The following is a 20,604-nucleotide window of genomic DNA, read 5'->3' on the forward strand; positions in this document are numbered from 1 at the left end:
CATAAAAATACTAAATTGAGAAGGGCAAAATTGATGCAAAAGTACCCTAAAATATCTATATAAAATGAGTTTATCAAATTCCCTCAAACTCAAACCTTTGCTTGTCCTCAAGCAAATTAAAAACAATTAAGTGCAATTGGGTTGCCTTCCTTAGATTCATAAAATCACTTATCCAAGCTCTCAAACTAACCTCTAGCTGCCAACAAACTATATACCCACCTTCAAGGTATAAGGAATTAAATTCTTAGTAAAGTTATCACCGCTTAGCCTTAGGTCTATTATTCGTTCCATCAAATCTAAACCAATCAATTACAAAGAGAAATCATGCTCAAATAGACTCTAAAACAATCCATAAACTAAAGTACCTAAAATGATAATGGAAATAGTTAAATGGATGAACAATGTGCCAATCTCATAAGCAAACCAACTATTCCAATCTCCACTAATGTAGCAAAATACTATCAAGAGATCAAAAGGACTTTTAAGAGTTGTAATGGGGCTAAAGGGTAATAGTGTGATTAACAAAGAAAAGGTAAAGGAGACAAAGTATGAGAATAATTAAATTATTAAAAGATCAAGATACACACTCTCTCTCCCTCTCTCTCTCTCTCTTTCCCTCTCTCTCTCTCTATAAATAAGAATCAAATGGGAGGAAGAACTTTACAATTAATCAACAATTGCTAGCATACAAATTTGAAACTTTTTTTTTTAGGGACTACATGAATAACATTAAATTTTGCATTACAATTGTCCCTTTTTAATCCACCCCTAAACTCATTTCTTTATATACTTGGAAGATAAACAACTTTTCATAACATGATATAATTGCTAGCAAACTTTACTTTAGTTACTTCTCCCATTTAATTATTATTATTATTATTATTATTATTATTATTATTATTATTATTATTATTATTATTATTATTATTATTATTATATATATATAGTGTATCTATCACTTAAATAATCATTCTCATGAAGGGTAGGCAAGTATTTAGGTTTATGACTAAGTAAATTATGGGTACCAAGGAAATAAATGATATAAATAAAGGCTCAAATTAGTTTCAAAGGAAAATTTTAAAGTGAGGCTGATTAAGGCTAAAATGTGGGTTTAAAATTCAAAGAATCCCTCGATCATTTCTCTTTTAAGTGAATGCTAAGATTTTGCCTCGAAAGGTCTAAAAGGCTTGTTCTAGGATTGGTGAGACACAATAAGCTATTTTTTACCTTAGAGTTTTCTCTAAGCACTCAAAACTCAATGTAATTTATTGGGTAGCCCTTGCCTAAGAAGATATAAATCTAGGTAAGAATCTTATAACCTTATACCAATCCAGAACTTTCAATCCATCAAACCCATCTAGAGACAAGCTTAATTGCTTTTCAAAATGATTCTCAATCTTCTAAGAATTAGATAAAATTTTATTTTTATGCTACGCATGATTCCTAAAATAAATGAAAAAAAAAAATGAAATAAAAAAATGAATAGAATTTTGATTACAATGACTAATAAAACATACTAATTTCAACTTGATTTTGCTAATGTAATCAAAAGTTAAAATATTTTTTAGGAAGAGTTCAAATAAATTATAATATAATACTAAACATGGGCAAAATAATAGAATAGAAAAACTTATCGTATATTATTATTATTATTATTATTATTATTATTATTATTATTATTATTATTATTATTATTATTATTATTATCGACCTAAGAAAAAAAGAATCAAACTTATTGCAATTTTTGTTTAACTTAATAAATGTACTAAATTTGTTAATAAGTTTGTTGTAAATTAAAGGTTAAGAAAATAACGTAATAAAGGAAAATATTTGAATGTTCAACAGTATGACTCTTAAAAGAAAAGAAGTGTTGCATTGATCAAAGACTCAAAACTTCCAACTTTGAAATATATGGTTAAAAAATTAAAATAAAAATACAATAAGAAGAAATTAAAGATTTTTCTTATTGTCAATGTCTGCAACTTTTTCTCTAAGTTCAAAAGATTAATTGAATAGAAATTCGATTACAATGACTAATAAAAACACACTGATTTCGACTTGATTTTGCTAATGTAATCAAAAGTTAAAATATTTTTAGGAAGAGTCCAAATAAACTATAATATAATACTGAACATGAGCAAAATAATTGAATAGAAAAACTTATCGTATATTATTATTATTATTATTATTATTATTATTATTATTATTATTATTATTATCGACCTAAGAATAAAAGACTCAAACTTATAGCAATTTTTGTTTAACTTAATAAATGTACTAAATCTGTTAATAAGTTTGTTGTAAATTAAAGGTTAAGAAAATAACGTAATAAAGGAAAATAGTTGAATGTTCAACAGTATGATTCTTAAAAGAAAAGAAGTGTTGCATTGATCAAAGACTCAAAACTTCCAACGTTGAAAAATATGGTTAAAAAATTAAAATAAAAATAAAATAAGAAGAAATTAAAGATTTTTCTTAGTGTCAATGTCTATGCAACTTTTTCTCTAAGTTCAAAAGATTAATTGAATAGAAATTCGATTGCAATGACTAATAAAAACACACTGATTTCGACTTGATTTTGCTAATGTAATCAAAAGTTAAAATATTTTTTAGGAAGAGTTCAAATAAATTATAATATAATACTGAACATGAGCAAAATAATTGAATAGAAAAACTTATCGTATATTATTATTATTATTATTATTATTATTATTATTATTATTATTATTATTATTATTATTATTATTATTATTATTATTATTATAATCGACCTATGAATAAAAGACTCAAACTTATTGCAATTTTTGTTTAACTTAACAAATGTACTAAATCTGTTAATAAGTTTGTTGTAAGTTAAAGGTTAAGAAAATAACGTAACAAAGGAAAATAGTTGAATGTTCAACAGTATGACTCTTAAAAGAAAAGAAGAGTTGCATTGATCAAAGGCTCAAAACTTCCAACTTTGAAAAATATGGTTAAAAAATTAAAATAAAAATAAAATAAGAAGAAATTAAAGATTTTTCTTAGTGTCAACGTCTATGCAACTTTTTCTCTAAGTTCAAAAGATTAATTGAATAGAAATTCAATTACAATGACTAGTAAAAACACACTGATTTCGACTTGATTTTGCTAATGTAATCAAAAGTTAAAATATTTTTTAGGAAGAGTTCAAATAAATTATAATATAATGCTGAACATGAGTAAAATAATTGAATAGAAAAACTTATCGTTTATTATTATTATTATTATTATTATTATTATTATTATTATTATTATTATTATTATTATTATTATTATTATTATCATCGACCTATGAATAAAAAACTCAAACTTATTGCAATTTTTGTTTAACTTAATAAATGTACTAAATCTGTTAATAAGATTGTTGTAAATTAAAGGTTAAGAAAATAATGTAATAAAGGAAAATAGTTGAATGTTCAACAGTATGACTCTTAAAAGAAAAGAAGTGTTGCATTGATCAAAGACTCAAAACTTCCAACTTTGAGAAATATGGTTAAAAAATTAAAATAAAAATAAAATAAGAGGAAATTAAAGATTTTTCTTAGTGTCAATGTCTATGCAACTTTTTCTCTAAGTTCAAAAGATTAATTGAATAGAAATCCAATTACAATGACTAATAAAAACACACTGATTTCGACTTGATTTTGCTAATGTAATCAAAAGTTAAAATATTTTTTAGGAAGAGTTCAAATAAATTATAATATAATACTGAACATGAGTAAAATAATTGAATAGAAAAACTTATCGTATATTATTATTATTATTATTATTATTATTATTATTATTATTATTATTATTATTATTATTATTATTATTATCGACCTATGAATAAAAGACTCAAACTTATTGCAATTTTTGTTTAACTTAATAAATGTACTAAATCTGTTAATAAAGTTGTTGTAAATTAAAGGTTAAGAAAATAATGCAATAAAGGAAAATAGTTGAATGTTCAATAGTATGACTCTTAAAAGAAAAGAAGTGTTGCATTGATCAAAGACTCAAAACTTCCAACTTTGAAAATGTGGTTAAAAAATTAAAATAAAAATAAAATAAGAAGAAATTAAAGATTTTTCTTAATGTCAATGTCTATGCAACTTTTTCTCTAAGTTCAAAAGATTAATTGAATAGAAATTCAATTACAATGACTAATAAAAATACACTGATATCGACTTGATTTTGCTAACGTAATCAAAAGTTAAATTATTTTTTAGGAATAGTTCAAATAAATTATAATATAACACTGAACATGAGCAAAATAATTGAATAGAAAAACTTATCGTATATTATTATTATTATTATTATTATTATTATTATTATTATTATTATTATTATTATTATTATTATTATTATTATTATTATCGACCTATGAAAAAAAGACTCAAACTTAATGCAATTTTTGTTTAACTTAATAAATGTACTAAATCTGTTAATAAGTTTGTTGTAAATTAAAGGTTAAGAAAATAACGTAATAAAGGAAAATAGTTGAATGTTCAACAGTATGACTCTTAAAAGAAAAGAAGTATTGCATTGATCAAAGACTCAAAACTTCCAACTTTGAAAAATATGGTTAAAAAAGTTAAAGTAAAAATAAAATAAGAAGAAATTAAAGATTTTTCTTAGTGTCAATGTCTATGCAATTTTTTCTCTAAGTTCAAAAGATTAATTGAATAGAAATTTGATTACAATAACTAATAAAAATACATTGATTTCGACTCGATTTCGCTAATGTAATCAAAAGTTAAAATATTTGTTAGGAAGAGTTCAAATAAATTATAATATAATACTGAACATGAGCAAAATAATTGAATAGAAAAACTTATCGTATATTATTATTATTATTATTATCCACCTATGAATAAAAGACTCAAACTTATTGTAGTTTTTGTTTAACTTAATAAATGTACTAAATTTATTAATAAGTTTGTTATAAATTAAAGGTTAAGAAAATAACGTAATAACGGAAAATAGTTGAATGTTCAACAATATGACTCTTAAAGGAAAAGAAGTATTGCATTGATCAAAGACTCAAAACTTCCAACTTTGAAAAATATAGTTAAAAAATTAAACTAAAAATAAAATAAGAAGAAATTAAAGATTTTTCTTAGTGTCAATGTCTATGCAACTTTTTCTCGAAGTTCAAAAGATTAATTTAATAGAAATTTGATTACAATGACTAATAAAAACACACTTATTTCGACTCGATTTTGCTAATATAATCAAAAGTTAAAATATTTTTTAGGAAGAGTTCAAATAAATTACAGTATAATACTGAACATGAGCAAAATAATTGAATAGAAAAATTTATCGTATATTATTATTATTATTATTATTATTATTATTATTATTATTATTATTATTATTATTATTATTATTATTATTATTATTATTATTATTATCGACCTATGAATAAAAGACTCACACTTATTACAATTTTTGTTTAACTTAATAAATATACTAAATCTGTTAATAAGTTTGTTGTAAATTAAAGGTTAAGAAAATAATGTAATGAAAGAAAATAGTTGAATGTTCAACCATATGACTTTTAAAAGAAAAGAAGTATTGCATTGATCAAAGACTCAAAACTTCCAACGTTGAAAAATATGGTTAAAAAATTAAAATAAAAATAAAATAAGAAGAAATTAAAGATTTTTCTTAGTGTCAATGTCTATGCAACTTTTTCTCTAAGTACAAAAGATTAATTGAATAGAAATTTGATTACAATGACTAATAAAAACACACTGATTTTGACTTTATTTTGCTAATGTAATCAAAAGTTAAAAATTTTTTAGGAAGAGTTCAAATAAATTATAATATAATACTGAAGATGAGCAAAATAATTGAATAGAAAAACTTATCGTATATTATTATTATTATTATTATTATTATTATTATTATTATTATTATTATTATTATTATTATTATTATTATTATTATTATTATTATCGACCTATGAAAAAAAGACTCAAACTTATTGCAATTTTTGTTTAACTTAATAAATGTACTAAATCTGTTAATAAGTTTTAAGTTAAAGGTTAAGAAAATAACGTAATAAAGAAAAATAGTTGAATGTTCAACAGTATGACTCTTAAAAAAAAAGAAGTGTTGCATTGATCAAAGACTCAAAACTTCAAACTTTGAAAAATATGGTTAAAAAATTAAAATAAAAATAAAATAAAAAGAAATTAAACATTTTTCTTAGTGTCAATGTCTATGCAACTTTTTCTCTAATTACAAAAGATTAATTGAATAGAAATTCGATTACAATGACTAATAAAAACACACTGATTTTGACTTTATTTTGCTAATGTAATCAAAAGTTAAAAATTTTTTAGGAAGAGTTCAAATAAATTATAATATAATACTGAAGATGAGCAAAATAATTGAATAGAAAAACTTATCGTATATTATTATTATTATTATTATTATTATTATTATTATCCACCTATGAATAAAATACTCAAACTTATTGCAATTTTTGTTTAACTTAATAAATGTACTAAATCTGTTAATAAGTTTGTTGTAAATTGAAGGTTAAGAAAATAACATAATAAAAGAAAATAGTTGAATGTTCAACAGTATGACTCTTAAAAGAAAAGAAGTGTTGCATTGATCAAAGACTCAAAACTTCCAACTTTGAAAAATAAGGTCAAAAAATTAAAATAAAAATAAAATAAGAAGAAATTAAAGATTTTTCTTAGTTTCAATGTCTATGCAAATTTTTCTCTAAGTTCAAAAGATTATTTGAATAGAAATTCGATTACAATGACTAATAAAAACATACTGATTTCGACTTGATTTTGCCAATGTAATCAAAAGTTAAAATATTTTTTAGTAAGAGTTCAAATAAATTATAATATAATACTGAACATGAGCAAAATAATTGAATAGAAAAACTTATCGTATATTATTATTCTTTTTTTTATCGACCTATGAATAAAAGACTCAAACCTATTGCAATTTTTGTTTAACTTAATAAATGTACTAAATCTGTTAATAAGTTTGTTGTAAATTAAAGATTAAGAAAATAACGTAATAAAGGAAAATAGTTGAATGTTCAACCGTATGACTCTTATGAGAAAAGAAGTATTGCATTGATCAATGATTCAAAACTTCCAACTTTGAAAAATATGGTTAAAAAATTAAAATAAAAATAAAATAAGAAGAAATTAAAGATTTTTCTTTGTGTCAATGTCTATGCAACTTTTTTTCTATGTTCAAAAGATTAATTGAATAGAAATTCGATTACAATGACTAATAAAAACACACTAATTTCGACTTGATTTTGTTAATGTAATCAAAAGTTAAAATATTTTTTAAAAAGAGTTCAAAAAAATTATAATATGATACTGAACATGAGCAAAAAAATTGAATAGAAAAACTTATCCTATATTATTATTATTATTATTATTATCATCGACCTATGAATAAAAGACTCAAACTTATTGCAATTTTTGTTTAACTTAATAAATGTATTAAATCTGTTAATAAGTTTGTTGTAAATTAAAGGTTAAGAAAATAACGTAATAAAGGAAAATAATTGAATGTTCAACAGTATAACTCTTAAAAGTATAAAATAATAATAAATTTTAATTTAATTATTAATATAATATTTTGAGCTAGCTCAATTTGAGCTGTGTAGTATTTTTGACAAAAAAAAAAAGGACAAGAGAAAGAATAAACATTTTCTTTAGTATCAATGTCAATTTCCCTTTTAGGTGCAAAAAGTTGAAGGTAATGTTTAATTAATTATGTTTAAGGTCATTAAATAATAAATTAATCAAGCCGATCAGATGCGAACATGTAAATTGGGAAAGCTTCCAAAGCTCCAATCATTATATTATATTATTATTTTATATCGGAAACTGCAAAAAAAATCCAAATCATGGGATTTGTAAATTAATTAATATTTGGTGACATAAGTTCCGCTATTGCCTGGCAGCAGCACGTGCAATAATTACGATAGATTATTTGGATTTCATTTTTTTTATTAATTTTTTTTGAAGTTATTTAAATTCAAATCATTTTAAAGTTAATTTAGCCTAATATATACATATTTTTTATAATCAATCAATCTATAATTTAAAACAATCCAACATACTTAAAAAAAATTGAGATCCAAATAATTTGCAATTTAAAATAATATGAATTCATCAAATTCGATTCATTTACCATCTCTATTCCGCATTAATTAATCAGCTCCACAACCATTATAATAAGGAACTCAAGTTGGCATTCTTGTTCAAACTCCAACACCAATTGTTTACCAAAATATGGAGCACCAAATCCTCTCATTTCCAGTCCTTGTAAGCTTCCTCCTTTTTATCTTGATGTTGTTAAGAATATGGAAGAAACACAACAACGACTATACCCCTCCTCCAGGACCTTGGAAGTTACCTTTCTTAGGTAACCTTCACCAGCTAGCTGGCTCTTCTCTAACCCATCACCGCCTAAGAGATTTGGCTAGAACTTATGGACCTGTCATGGGTATTCAACTCGGCCAAGTTCCCGCCGTGGTCATTTCCTCGCCAGAAGCAGCCAAAGAAGTGTTGAAAATCCAGGAAGTGCAATTCGCTGATAGATCCCCTGTCCTCGCGACAGAAAAGGTGCTTTATAATGGCAATGACATTGTGTTTGGCCTTTATGGAGATCAATGGAGACAAATGAGAAAAATTTGCACATTGGAGCTTCTTAGTGCCAAACGCGTGCAATCCTTTAAAGCGGTAAGGGAAGAAGAGGTATTAAATTTTGTCAGATTCCTTGATTCGAAGTCTGGAACTCCAGTGAACCTTACTCATTCGCTCTTTGCTTTAACCAATACCATTATCTCAAGAACCTCCATCGGTAAGAATTGCAAAAACCAAGAAACACTCTTGAGGATTATCGACGACATAATTGGGGTAGTAGGAGGTTTCAGTCCTGCCGATGTGTTCCCTTCCTTCAAATTTCTTCTCTCCATAACTGGGGAAAAGTCTAGACTCGAGCTCTTGCATCGAGAAACAGACCAGATTCTTGAAGACATTATAAACGAGCACAGAGCCAGCAAGGCACTATCCAAGAAAAGTGATCTGAGCGAGGCTGATAATCTTCTGGATGTTCTTGTGAATCTTCAGGATTGTGGAAACTTTCAAGTCCCGTTAACCAACGACTGCATCAAAGGAGCCATTCTGGTTAGTATATTTCTTTTTTTTGTTATTATTTTTTTTTTCACTTTCAAATTATGTGAATGAAATTGCGCAACCTTAATTCATTGCTTGCAAACATATATATATTGAGGAATGAGGAATTGAAGATGAATAAACGGAGTCACCGTGAGTTGCACAATTTTTAATTCACTTTTTGTATTGCCTTATTCAATTTATGTATTACGTAGTGAGCTACAGAATTTTTATATGTTTCATTCAGTTTATATATATATATATATATATATATATATATATATATATATATATTACTGTATTATTCCCCATAGTAACTCAACGCATCAAGGATTTTTGTATATTGAGCAAGTTGGAGATTGTGTTGCAGGATATGTTTATTGCTGGGACCGACACATCCTCCAAAACTGCAGAATGGGCAATGGCAGAGTTGATGAAGAATCCAAGAGCAATGAAAAAAGCACAGGAAGAAGTAAGGCATGTTTTTGGTAAAAAGGGAAAAGTGGATGAAGCAGGCTTTCAAGAATTAAAATATCTCAAGTTAGTTATCAAAGAAACCTTGAGATTACATCCTCCAGCGCCCATGATTCAAAGACAATGTAGGGAAAAGACTCAGGTCAATGGATATGACATTAATCCCAAAACTAAGATCTTTGTTCATATATGGGCAATTGGAAGAGATCCCAATATCTGGACTGAAGCTGACAAGTTCTGCCCAGAAAGATTCATCGATTCCACAATTGATTACAAGGGGTCTAATTTTGAACTGCTTCCATTTGGTGCAGGAAAGAGGATATGCCCTGGCATGACATTAGGTCTTGTTAGTTTGGAGCTTTCCCTAGCACAAATGCTGTATCATTTTGACTGGAAACTTCCCGATGGAGTAACCCCAGATAATCTGGATATGAGTGAAGGTTTTGGTGGTGCAATCAAAAGAGGAGTAGATCTTAAGTTGATTCCCATTCCATGCAGTCCTATGCCTATACAATAAATTAAGCTGCATATTGGTTAAGAAGAAAATAATAATAATAAATAAGCTGCATCAAATGCAAATGTTTTACTATTTGCGAAGTGATATGAGTGAAGGTTTTGGTGGTGAAATCAAAAGAGTACATCTTAAGTTGATTCCTTTTCCATTCCGTCCTCTGTCCATACAATAAATTAAGCCGCAATGTTATTTATGTTTTACTATAAATTATGTATGAATACAAGTATTAAATGGGCCCAAATGCAAATGTTCATTTTACTTGGTATATATATAAAGTCATGTTTGTTATCAATCATTTTGAGCTGCATCAAATGCAAATGTTTCACTTGTAATATTCTTAGTATTTTTTTCTCGTTCACTTAAAAATTCTATCAATTTTAATAAAATTTAATTTAATTATATCAAATTTCATGATATTAATTATTAAAAATATAAATAAATTTTTTATTTAAACTAACATTCAAATTTAAGACTTACAAATGAATTCCACAAAGAATTCATTTATGCTAAACATCGCCTGATCTTGTATGTGTGTTGTTTACAAACATAAATATTAGCTAAATATAATTCAATTACATACATTGATATAGTGGGAACCAAGTTAAGATTTTTTTTTTTTTAACTGCAATACCAAAAAACTGAGACAAGTCTGCAAAGAGTCAATTTCAAAGATAACATTGGAGAGATTATGCTATAGAATCCATTGGAGAGCTTCTCGCAGGGCCAAAGCTTCTATTTCTCTAGAAGGTCGGCGATCTGGAATGATACCCGAAAGGCTAACCAGGAACAAACCCACATCACGCCTCAACACTGCTCCATAACTTGAACAGCCTAGATCACTAAAAAGAGCTCCATCCACATTACATTTTAGAGATCCTTGAGGCGGCTTTTGCCAACAGGAAGGAGAAGAGGACATTGGAGGAGATAACATCTGGTCTTAATCTCGTAGAATGTTCTTGGCAATGTTCCATTCATGCAGAACATTCAGGGCCTTGCTGAGCTAAATTAGCTTTCCCATTCCACAAAAAAGAATTACGCTCTGCTCAAATCTGCCAAACAACTCCACATATTTGTGGACAAGGTGTCTCTTGACCTGATAATGAGACAAAAAAAGATCAAGAAAGGATGAGGCAGCTACATTGTTCACATTTAAACCTAAGAGGCCTCCAACTAGCTCTAGCAACGGACAAGAGACTAAAACATGAAAAGTATCTTCTCGGGCTCCACAAGATAAACAACCCCCTAGATCTGAGATACCCCATTGCTTTAACAAACTTGGTTGGGAGAGCATCTTTAGAGGCTCTCCAAATGAAGTTCTTGATTTTAGGGGCACAGATAACTTCCTTAGACTAGCCCCAAAAGCCTATGGACATAGCCAAAAAGTATACTGACTTAACCAGATTATTACCCTACTTAGAGAAATGCTAGATTCTACAATCTTCTCTATTGAAGTGAGGTAAAGGAATCCTAAGAATATTAGACACATCTGCATCAACAAAAAGGCCAAGAATCAGACCCATATCCCCACTACTTCCATCACTAGAGATTAGGTCATTCACCACCAAGTCCTTGCAGCCCTCCACAACAGATTATACCACCTGAAAGTTATCATCATTGACAATCCTAGTATCCCGCCACACATTAATACGATAACCATCACCAATACTCCATCTGATACCTCTTCTGAGAATGTCTTGTAAAGACAAGATATTTCTTGTAACACCCTCATCGTAGGTAGTCCGTACATTTCACTGTTCCAACGACTAATGTCTGTTCGGACAGTCAGGATGTCTGGAACTACACTTAAACTATAGTGAGGAGACATAAATTAATGAAATAAATATTAAAAAAAAATAGGAAAAATTTTGAGAAAAATAAATTAAAGTTTAGAGAATTTATAAATTGATATAAAATAATAAAAATAACCCGATGAGCACTATGAAAGGCATTTTGGTCATTTTACCCCTAGAGGTGAATTTTGGCTTAAATGTCAAATTAAAATTAGGAAATAAAATAATTAACATAAATTAAATTTATGAATTTGAATTTGGAAAATGAGAAGAGAAAGAAGAAGAAAAGAAAAGAAAAGGAAAGAAAAGAAAAGAAAGGAAATAGACTTATGGCATTTAAAAAAAAATAAAGTACAATAATTATAGAATATATATATATAAGACACAAGAGACAAAAATTCACCAACCACAAGTCTTCTTCATTTCCTCTTCTCTCTCTCCTTGCCGTCTCCATGTTCTCCCCCCTCCACCATTTTTGCTCAAGCTTTGAGCTTGAGTTTCTCTTCATTTATCCACCAAAACCCATGGTCCCCTTCATTAAAAATTTAGCCCACATCATAAGGAAGCTCTAGGTACCCATAGGGAGAAGGAAAGTTAAAGTTTTGGGAAAATTTTCAAGTTGGGTCACAAGAGGTTAGTGCTTTTCTCCCTTCCTTCTTCTTTTAATACTTGAAAGTGACTTGAGATAAGTGGAAATTTCAAGAAATTAACAAGAAATTCATGAACCCATGATGTCCCCAAATTTTGGCAGCCATGAAATGTGTTGGGCTTTATTGTGTTCAAATAATGTAAATGAGTTTAGAGATGATGATTGATATGATTATATGTATGAGAAGTGAAAAGGGATTGAATTGATTGAGTTTGAAACTTGGAAATTAGGGTTTGTGTACATGACTTGGAGATTTTGTGTAAATGCTTGAAATTTGACCTAATTGGGATGAGATTGTTGCTTATAGAAGTGTATTGCATGCAAATTGAAGTAAGGAAGTTGGAGGAGATTGAGTTTTGAAAGTGTCAATTTTCTGCAGGTTGTGTTTGTTGAGGGCAGTGTACATTTTAGGCCATAAATAAAATTGTGTGATCCCAATTGGTATGAGGCCAATTGGAGGTGAAACTAGACCCAAAATAGCCCATTTTCCATGAAGAAACCATGCCCAAATTCTGTCCAAAACTTGAGCTAAATACTGCCCAAATTCGGATTTCCCTGCACCCAACCCAGAAAATGACCAAATGAACAGTACGTGTTCATTTGGTCATAACTCTCTCTATACTGGTCCAAATGACCTAAAATTTTACCCATGGAAAGTTTAGACATAGGGCTACACTTTTTATGAAGACCACTTAACCCAGTTTTGCCTTTAACCAATTCAAATTGTTAGCACAAGTTGGGTCAGTGAAACTGCCAACCCAGAAAATGACCAAATGAACAGTACGTGTTCATTTGGTCATAACTCTCTCTATACTGGTCCCAATGACCTAAAATTTTACCCATAGAAAGTTTAGACATAGGGCTACACTTTTCATGAAGACCACTTAACCCAGTTTTGCCTTTAATAAATTCAAATTGTTAGCACAAGTTGGGTCATTGAAACTGCCAACCCAGAAAATGACCAAATGAACAGTACGTGTTCATTTGGTCATAACTCTGTCTATACTGGTCCAAATGACCTAAAATTTTACCCATGGAAAGTTTAGACATAGGGCTACACTTTTCATGAAGATCACTTAACCCATTTTTGCCTTTAACAAATTCAAATTGTTAGCACAAATTGGGTCACTGAAACTGCCAACCCAGAAAATGACCAAATGAACAGTACGTGTTCATTTGGTCATAACTCTCTCTATAGTGGTCCAAATGACCTAAAATTTTACCCATGGAAAGTTTAGACATAGGGCTACACTTTTCATGGAGACCACTTAACCCAGTTTTGCCTTTAACCAATTCAAATTGTTAGCACAAGTTGGGTCACTAAAACTGCCAACCCAGAAAATGTCCCAAAATACTATTCCTTTGGTATTTTGACCATAACTTGAGTTCTATAACCCCAAACTCAGTGATTCAAAAACTGAAATTCAAGTTTAAACATAGAGGGGCAATTGTTATGAAGGAATTGTGACTAAATAGACATCCTAACCTAGTCAAATTCCTAGATAAAGATAACACATCAACATGAACCTAAAGAAAGGTTCATGGGAAAAATGCTATATATGATAATTAAAATACTCATAAGGATAATTAAATATTAAAAATGATATGAATATGTAAATTGGGACTAATGTCCCGTTAATATGAAATTAATGGTACCAATGAACAGTACCAGAAAATAGTAACAGTGAATAGTGCTAAAATAATTAAAAAATGTTTAATTGCCCATAGCATACCAAGACTTATTTATTTAGTTTGGATAAATTGATATACCAATTAGGGACCACAGATAGCAGTACTGCTTACAGAGCAAATCATGAACTGACAATATATGTCTGGTATGATTGTTCTACAGGCTATATGCCTACTTACTGGCCATTGTGCCTACTTTATTTCTGGCTTTACAAGCCTGACAGCGTGTCTCGTGCCCGACAGCTGGCCTCGTGCCTGACAGATGTATACTGGATAGACATATAGCTGTCTAACCAGTATACACCCGTGCATCTAGCTTTTATAATTTGTTATAGATTTTTTGGGCACTGATAAAAAAAAATTAATTAAGACTTAAAATACAATAAGTAATCACAAAAGATCCCGATAATGTTAATTATTTCCAAAGGGCAATAAAAATATAAAATACCCAGAAATTATGAGTTGCAGATATTATTTCAAATGTTAAATTATTGTTATTATAAATTATGCACCACTAAGCGTTATGCTTAACGCGTTGGTTTTCCATCGTAGGTAATCTTGAGATCACCAGCAGCCGCAAAGAGCGTATGAATGCAATCGACAGCAGCTCTAACCGGATCCGCCATTGTCCGAGTCACCTCACCGCCTTTTGTATTTTGGTAGGGCCCATTTATAGACTAGTATTTTGGTTCATTATGTCTAGTCGTGATGTATTTCATTTTAGACTTGTAATTAAACTTTGAGATTGAAATGAAAATTTGTAATTTATTATCTATGAATTTCCATATGAATGCAATAGATGATACTTCATTTTGAGATCTCATAAATAGTTGTAAATGATATGATAAAAGAGGATATGATATGGAAATATGTGAGATGACTATGAATATGTTAACAGGTGATAGTGGAACCCGCCAGATGCTAATAAAACAGAGGAGGATCTGTCCGGGTCTCCACAGAAATAAGATATAAAAAAAAAAAATTCTACACATAGAATACATGTTTTAAATGACATTAAAAGTTTACAATAGATATGATAAAACAAGATAGGGTGCTCCGGCACCGAATGTGGCACTTCTTGCTCGGCTATACGGTAGACGGGTAAGGGGCGTCACATTTAGTGGTATCAGAGCAGAGGTTTAGGCGGTCCTAGACCTAGATAGATAGAAAGAAATAGTTGCATCACATGCATGGGCCTTTAGATAGAGTCGAGGTGACACTAATGCAGATCTATTCTTTGTCTGTTTTATAGGATCGATGACATCTGATCCTTCAGAGCACGGACCTCCAGGACCGATAGAGGAGGAAGTAGAGAATCACGCACCTGCACCTGCATTTAGTCAGGGGCGCAGTAGTAGTAGAGCAGTGATGCATGCATTTTAGATCATCATTTAGGAGTAATTTTTGCACATAATTTACCCTTATTCATAGCTATTATTTTAGATATTAGTATATATTTAGTCAATTTTACAATTTTCACATTTCTTAGTTTAATTTTTGGAATTTATTTGTTTTGTAGGTTAAATCTGGAGAAATTTGATGTATTTTGATCAGAGTAGCCATTTGGAGGAGATTAAAATCGAATTGCAAAAATTTTGAAGTTGAAAAAAAAAAAAAAAAAAAAAAAATGGCCGAGAGCGACACAACCTGCAGCACAACCGAATTAGCTCATGTCGCAGGTTGTGTCGATCGTCAGATATTCACGCCGAGAGCGACACAACCCGTGACACAACTGACTCGGCTTATGTCGTTTTTACTGGAAAATTTTTGACGTGGCATTTCCGTTACTCCAGCCTTTTTACCTCACTTTCTCTGGATCCTTCCCCCTTTTACCCATTCTAGAACAGTCCCCTTGCCTATATAAAGTGCCCTTTATCACTTTCTTTCCATATAGAGAGCAAGGGAGGCATTTTTTGGCAAGATTAGAAAGAGAGAAGGGAGCACTTTCTGCATTTCTTCTTCCAGCAGCAGCAAGGATCAAGTTTCTGCACTTTTCTGCAGAGATCCTGCTGCAGATTTGCTGGGTTTTTCTACCCCTTTAAGCTTACATTTCCATTATTTCTTCATTTCTTCATTTGGGTTTATCTTTAAACAATGATTTGTGAGTAGTTTATTGAGATTCTAGAGATGGGTTTGTAAATATTGATTTGTTTTGTGGTTTTGAACTGATTTAGCCATTTAAATGAATATTGTTATATTTTGATTTATTGCTTGTGTGCTTATTTCCTTGCTTGATGAATGGGCCCTCATTAAGTTAAGTTTTAATCCTTAATAGATGGACTGAAAAGTGAATATTGGGGATGGATAATCTTGCAATAAACTTTATTTTCTTGGTGTTAGAAATAAGCTAAGAAGATTAAGGGGAACTTTCCAAAAATCAATTAGAGCATTAATTGGGTTTTTGTTAGATTTGAAATACCGTGAAAACAGGGTTTGATTTAATGAAAACCAATTTTGAGATGCTTGAAAAAGGTTTCAAAAATTTAAGAATTGATTTCCCTCAAAATTGCAATTCTCATGTGTTTGGCTAAATTAGGGAAAAATCACATGCAAATAATATTGAAAATCCAATCTCTAGAATCAATTTATTTTTCATTGAAATTAGATATAAATTCTCCAAACCTCATAAATAGCAATTTCAATTTAAATCCAATTTAAATTTAATTCCAATTTAAATCCAATATCTAGAATTACTTTATTTTTTTTTTTTTAGATTTAATTCTTCTTAATTTCATAAATAGAAATTTCAAATTAATTTTTGGTAATCTAGTTTAATTAATTTTAGTTAATTGATTGATCTAGTTTTAATTCCTCAAATACCAATTTTAATTCCAAATTTCATTTTACATCTTTAATTTTTGTCTTAATTTTAATTTTTAGATTTTATTTTTAATATCTTTTAATTTTTGTCATTCTAATTAGCTTATACTTTTATTTCCAATTTAAGCACAATTCCCTGTGGGATCGATATCAATTTTTAAAACTATACTACTGTGACCCGTGTACTTGCGGACACACCGTATCAAGTTTTTGGCGCCGTTGCCGGGGAATTGTTTGTTTTAAATTGGATTTTAATTGTTTTAAGCTAATTAGAATTTTTATTTTCTTTTATTTTCACTATTGTTCCTTGTGTTTTTCAGGTACTTTTCTTGTTTATGAGACGATCGAAAAGCACAAGTGACACCGAATTGTTGTTCAACCTGTAAATTGAAAAATTCATCGAGCCAACAAAAGGAATACAAGAAAAGAAAAGAAGCGAGAAAAGAAGAACAACAAATATTTGAGCAAGAGGAGACAATAGAAAATATGGAGAATCAAAATAGAGCTATTGGTGGAGATAATGGAGGAAACGAGCAAAACGGGCAAAATGTGGTTATTAATCAAAATGATCCTCAAAGAAGATCCATGTTAGATTATGCTTTTCCTAGATGTACTGATGTGAGAGATAACAGACCTATTATTGGAGCTAATCAATTTGAATTAAAAACTGGTCTTATTCAAATGGTTCAGAATTCACAATTTGGAGGTAGCCCACTTGAAAATCCTCATTCTCATTTGAAGAAATTTTTGATGATATGTGGTACACAAAGACAACCTGGAGTTTCCGATGAAGTTATTCGGCTCACCTTATTTCCATTCTCTCTTCGGGATTTAGCATTGGAGTGGTATGACTCACTTCCACAAGCTATTATAGCTACTTGGGAGCAGCTATCTCAAGCTTTTCTATCTCAATTTTTCCCACCTGGGAAAACTACTCATTTGAGGAATTTGATGGTAGCTTTTAAACCAAGGGATGATGAAACTTTGTATGAATCTTGGATGAGATTTAAGGAGCTTGAAAGGCAATGTCCTCATCATGAAATACCCAAATGGATGATTGTTCAGAATTTCTACACGAGTTACTCGACCATAAGAAACACAATTGATTCACAAGCAGGAGGAGATTTCATGAGAATGACAAGTGAAGAATGCTATGATCTATTAGAGAAGATTGCTCATAATACCCATTTATGGGGAAATCCTAGAGCACTTGAGCCAAAGAAAGCTGGGATCTATGAACTTGACTCAGTTAACTACATGAATGCAAGATTTGATCAGTTGACTCAGCTTCTTAGTGATTTTTGCACAAAGGCAACAACCTCAACTCCTACAACTATGCAACAAGTTGCCTTCACAAATGGAACTCAAAGTTGTGGAGTTGATTATTCTTCTTATGGTGATGATTATTTGCAAGAGCAAGCTGCTTATGCAGGAGGTTATCAACAAAAACCTCTGGGAAATTCTTATTCTAATATGAACAACTCAACATGGAGACCACAAGCAACTTTTGCTCAACAAGGCCAAAGCTCAAATTATCCTCATAACCAGCAGTTTATGCAACAGAACAAGCCTCAATTTCAGCCCACAAGACAACCACCACCTGGATATCAAGCAAGAGCACAACAATCCCTTCCACCTCATGAACCGAAGCCAACCTTGGAGAGCATGATGGAGAAATTTTTTGCTGAACAAAGCAAGATGAATAACAAATTGGAGGAAGAAATGCAACACATGAGACAAACCATGGATCAATTACAAGTCCACAACCGCATGTTGGAGACTCAATTGGCGCAACAAGCAAGCTCATCAGGAAGCAATTCCTATGGGAAACTACCTAGCCAACCACAAAACCCTCATGAACAATGTAAGTTGGTGACCTTGAGAAGTGGTAAAAAAGTTGGTCAAGAGAGTGAAAACAAGAGAGAAGAAAAAGAGAGCACAAAAGAAGAAAATTCAGTTGAGAGCAAGAAAAATGAAAAAGAAGAAGAAAGCAAAAGTGAGCAAGATGAGGGAGAGAAACCATACATCCCACCTGAACCTTACAAACCCACCCTTCCCTACCCTCAAAGATTCATCAAGCACAAGCTAGACAAACAATTTGGCAAATTCCTTGAAGTGCTAAAGAAGTTGTATATCAATGTGCCATTCACTGAGGCACTATCCCAAATGCCAAGTTATGCCAAGTTTTTGAAGGAAATTCTTTCCAACAAGAGAAGGCTAGAAGATTATGACACCATTAACTTGGGAGAGCAATGCAGTGCTATAATTCAGAAAAAGTTACCTCCCAAACTCAAAGATCCGGGTGTGTTTTCCATTCCTTGTCATATTGGTGATAATTGTGTGGCAAATGCTTTATGTGACCTTGGAGCTAGCGTCAGCCTAATGCCTCTTTCAATATATGAGAAGTTGAATATGGGAGAATTGAAGCCCACAAACATGTATCTTTCATTAGCTGACCGTTCAATTAAGTATCCGGAAGGCATTCTTGAAAATGTGCCTATCAAGGTTGGGAAATTCTACATTCCGGTGGATTTTGTCATTTTAGATATGGAAGAAGACACAAAAGTTCCTATCTTATTGGGAAGACCCTTTTTGGCAACAGCTGGTGCATTAATTGATGTAAAGGGTGAGCAATTGACACTTAGAGTGGGAGATGATCAAATGATATTCAACATCAATCCAGCCATGAAAAGGAAACATGAAGAAGTTGAGTCTTGTTTGCGGGTAGACATTATTGATGAGATTGTTCAAGAGCATTTCAGACAAAGCTATCCACAAGACCCACTTGAAAATTGCTTAGTCTATGGTGGGAGCATTGATGATGATAATCACAACATAGTTTTTTGCACAACACTTGGAGAGTTCTCCACCACATCCTGAAGCCACAATTTTTCAACTTGAAGGAGTGCAAAATTTGGAGATCAAACCACCATCATTAAAGGTAGAGGATGCCCCAAAGGTAGATCTTAAACCTCTTCCTTCCAACCTCAGGTATGCTTTTCTTGGACCCAATGAAACATATCCTGTTATAATTAATGCATGTTTGACTGATATTGAGATTGACAAATTGTTGAGAGTTTTGAGAAAATATAGGAGAGTTTTGGGTTATGCAATTGATGATATAAAGGGAATTAGTCCAACAGTTTGTATGCATAGGATTTTTCTTGAGCCAAATAGTAAACCTTCCATTGAACACCAAAGAAGATTGAATCCTACAATGAAGGATGTTGTGAAAAAGGAAATCCTAAAATTACTAGTCTTTGGAATTATTTACCCTATTTACGCGATGAGTGGGTTAGTCCTGTGCATGTTGTACCAAAGAAAGGTGGGGTGACAGTTGTTAAAAATGAAAATAATGAATTGATACCCACTAGAACTGTTACAGGTTGGAGAATGTGCATAGACTATAGGAAGTTGAACAATGCCACAAGAAAAGACCATTTTCCCCTTCCTTTTATGGATCAAATGTTAGAGAGATTAGCCAAGCATTCT

At 30.3% G+C, this 20,604-nt stretch overlaps 1 protein-coding gene and 1 non-coding gene across 2 annotated transcripts; one reads left to right on the top strand and one right to left on the bottom strand.

The window, feature by feature from the left end:
• The first annotated feature begins 8,240 nt into the window (after positions 1-8,240).
• Positions 8,241-10,371, top strand: LOC131175417 (cytochrome P450 726A27-like). Its single transcript, XM_058139683.1, has 2 exons — positions 8,241-9,188; positions 9,547-10,371. The coding sequence occupies exons 1-2, from the start codon at positions 8,292-8,294 to the stop codon at positions 10,165-10,167; spliced, it is 1,518 nt and encodes a 505-aa protein (XP_057995666.1). The 5' UTR covers positions 8,241-8,291; the 3' UTR covers positions 10,168-10,371.
• A 7,677-nt stretch (positions 10,372-18,048) lies between these two features.
• On the bottom strand, positions 18,049-18,155 carry LOC131175677 (small nucleolar RNA R71). Its single transcript, XR_009145869.1, has one exon. It is a non-coding gene; the product is annotated as a small nucleolar RNA R71 (small nucleolar RNA).
• Between the last annotated feature and the right edge of the window lie 2,449 nt (positions 18,156-20,604).

The sequence above is a fragment of the Hevea brasiliensis genome, chromosome 17 (assembly GCF_030052815.1).
Source record: "Hevea brasiliensis isolate MT/VB/25A 57/8 chromosome 17, ASM3005281v1, whole genome shotgun sequence".
NCBI lineage: Eukaryota > Viridiplantae > Streptophyta > Magnoliopsida > Malpighiales > Euphorbiaceae > Hevea > Hevea brasiliensis.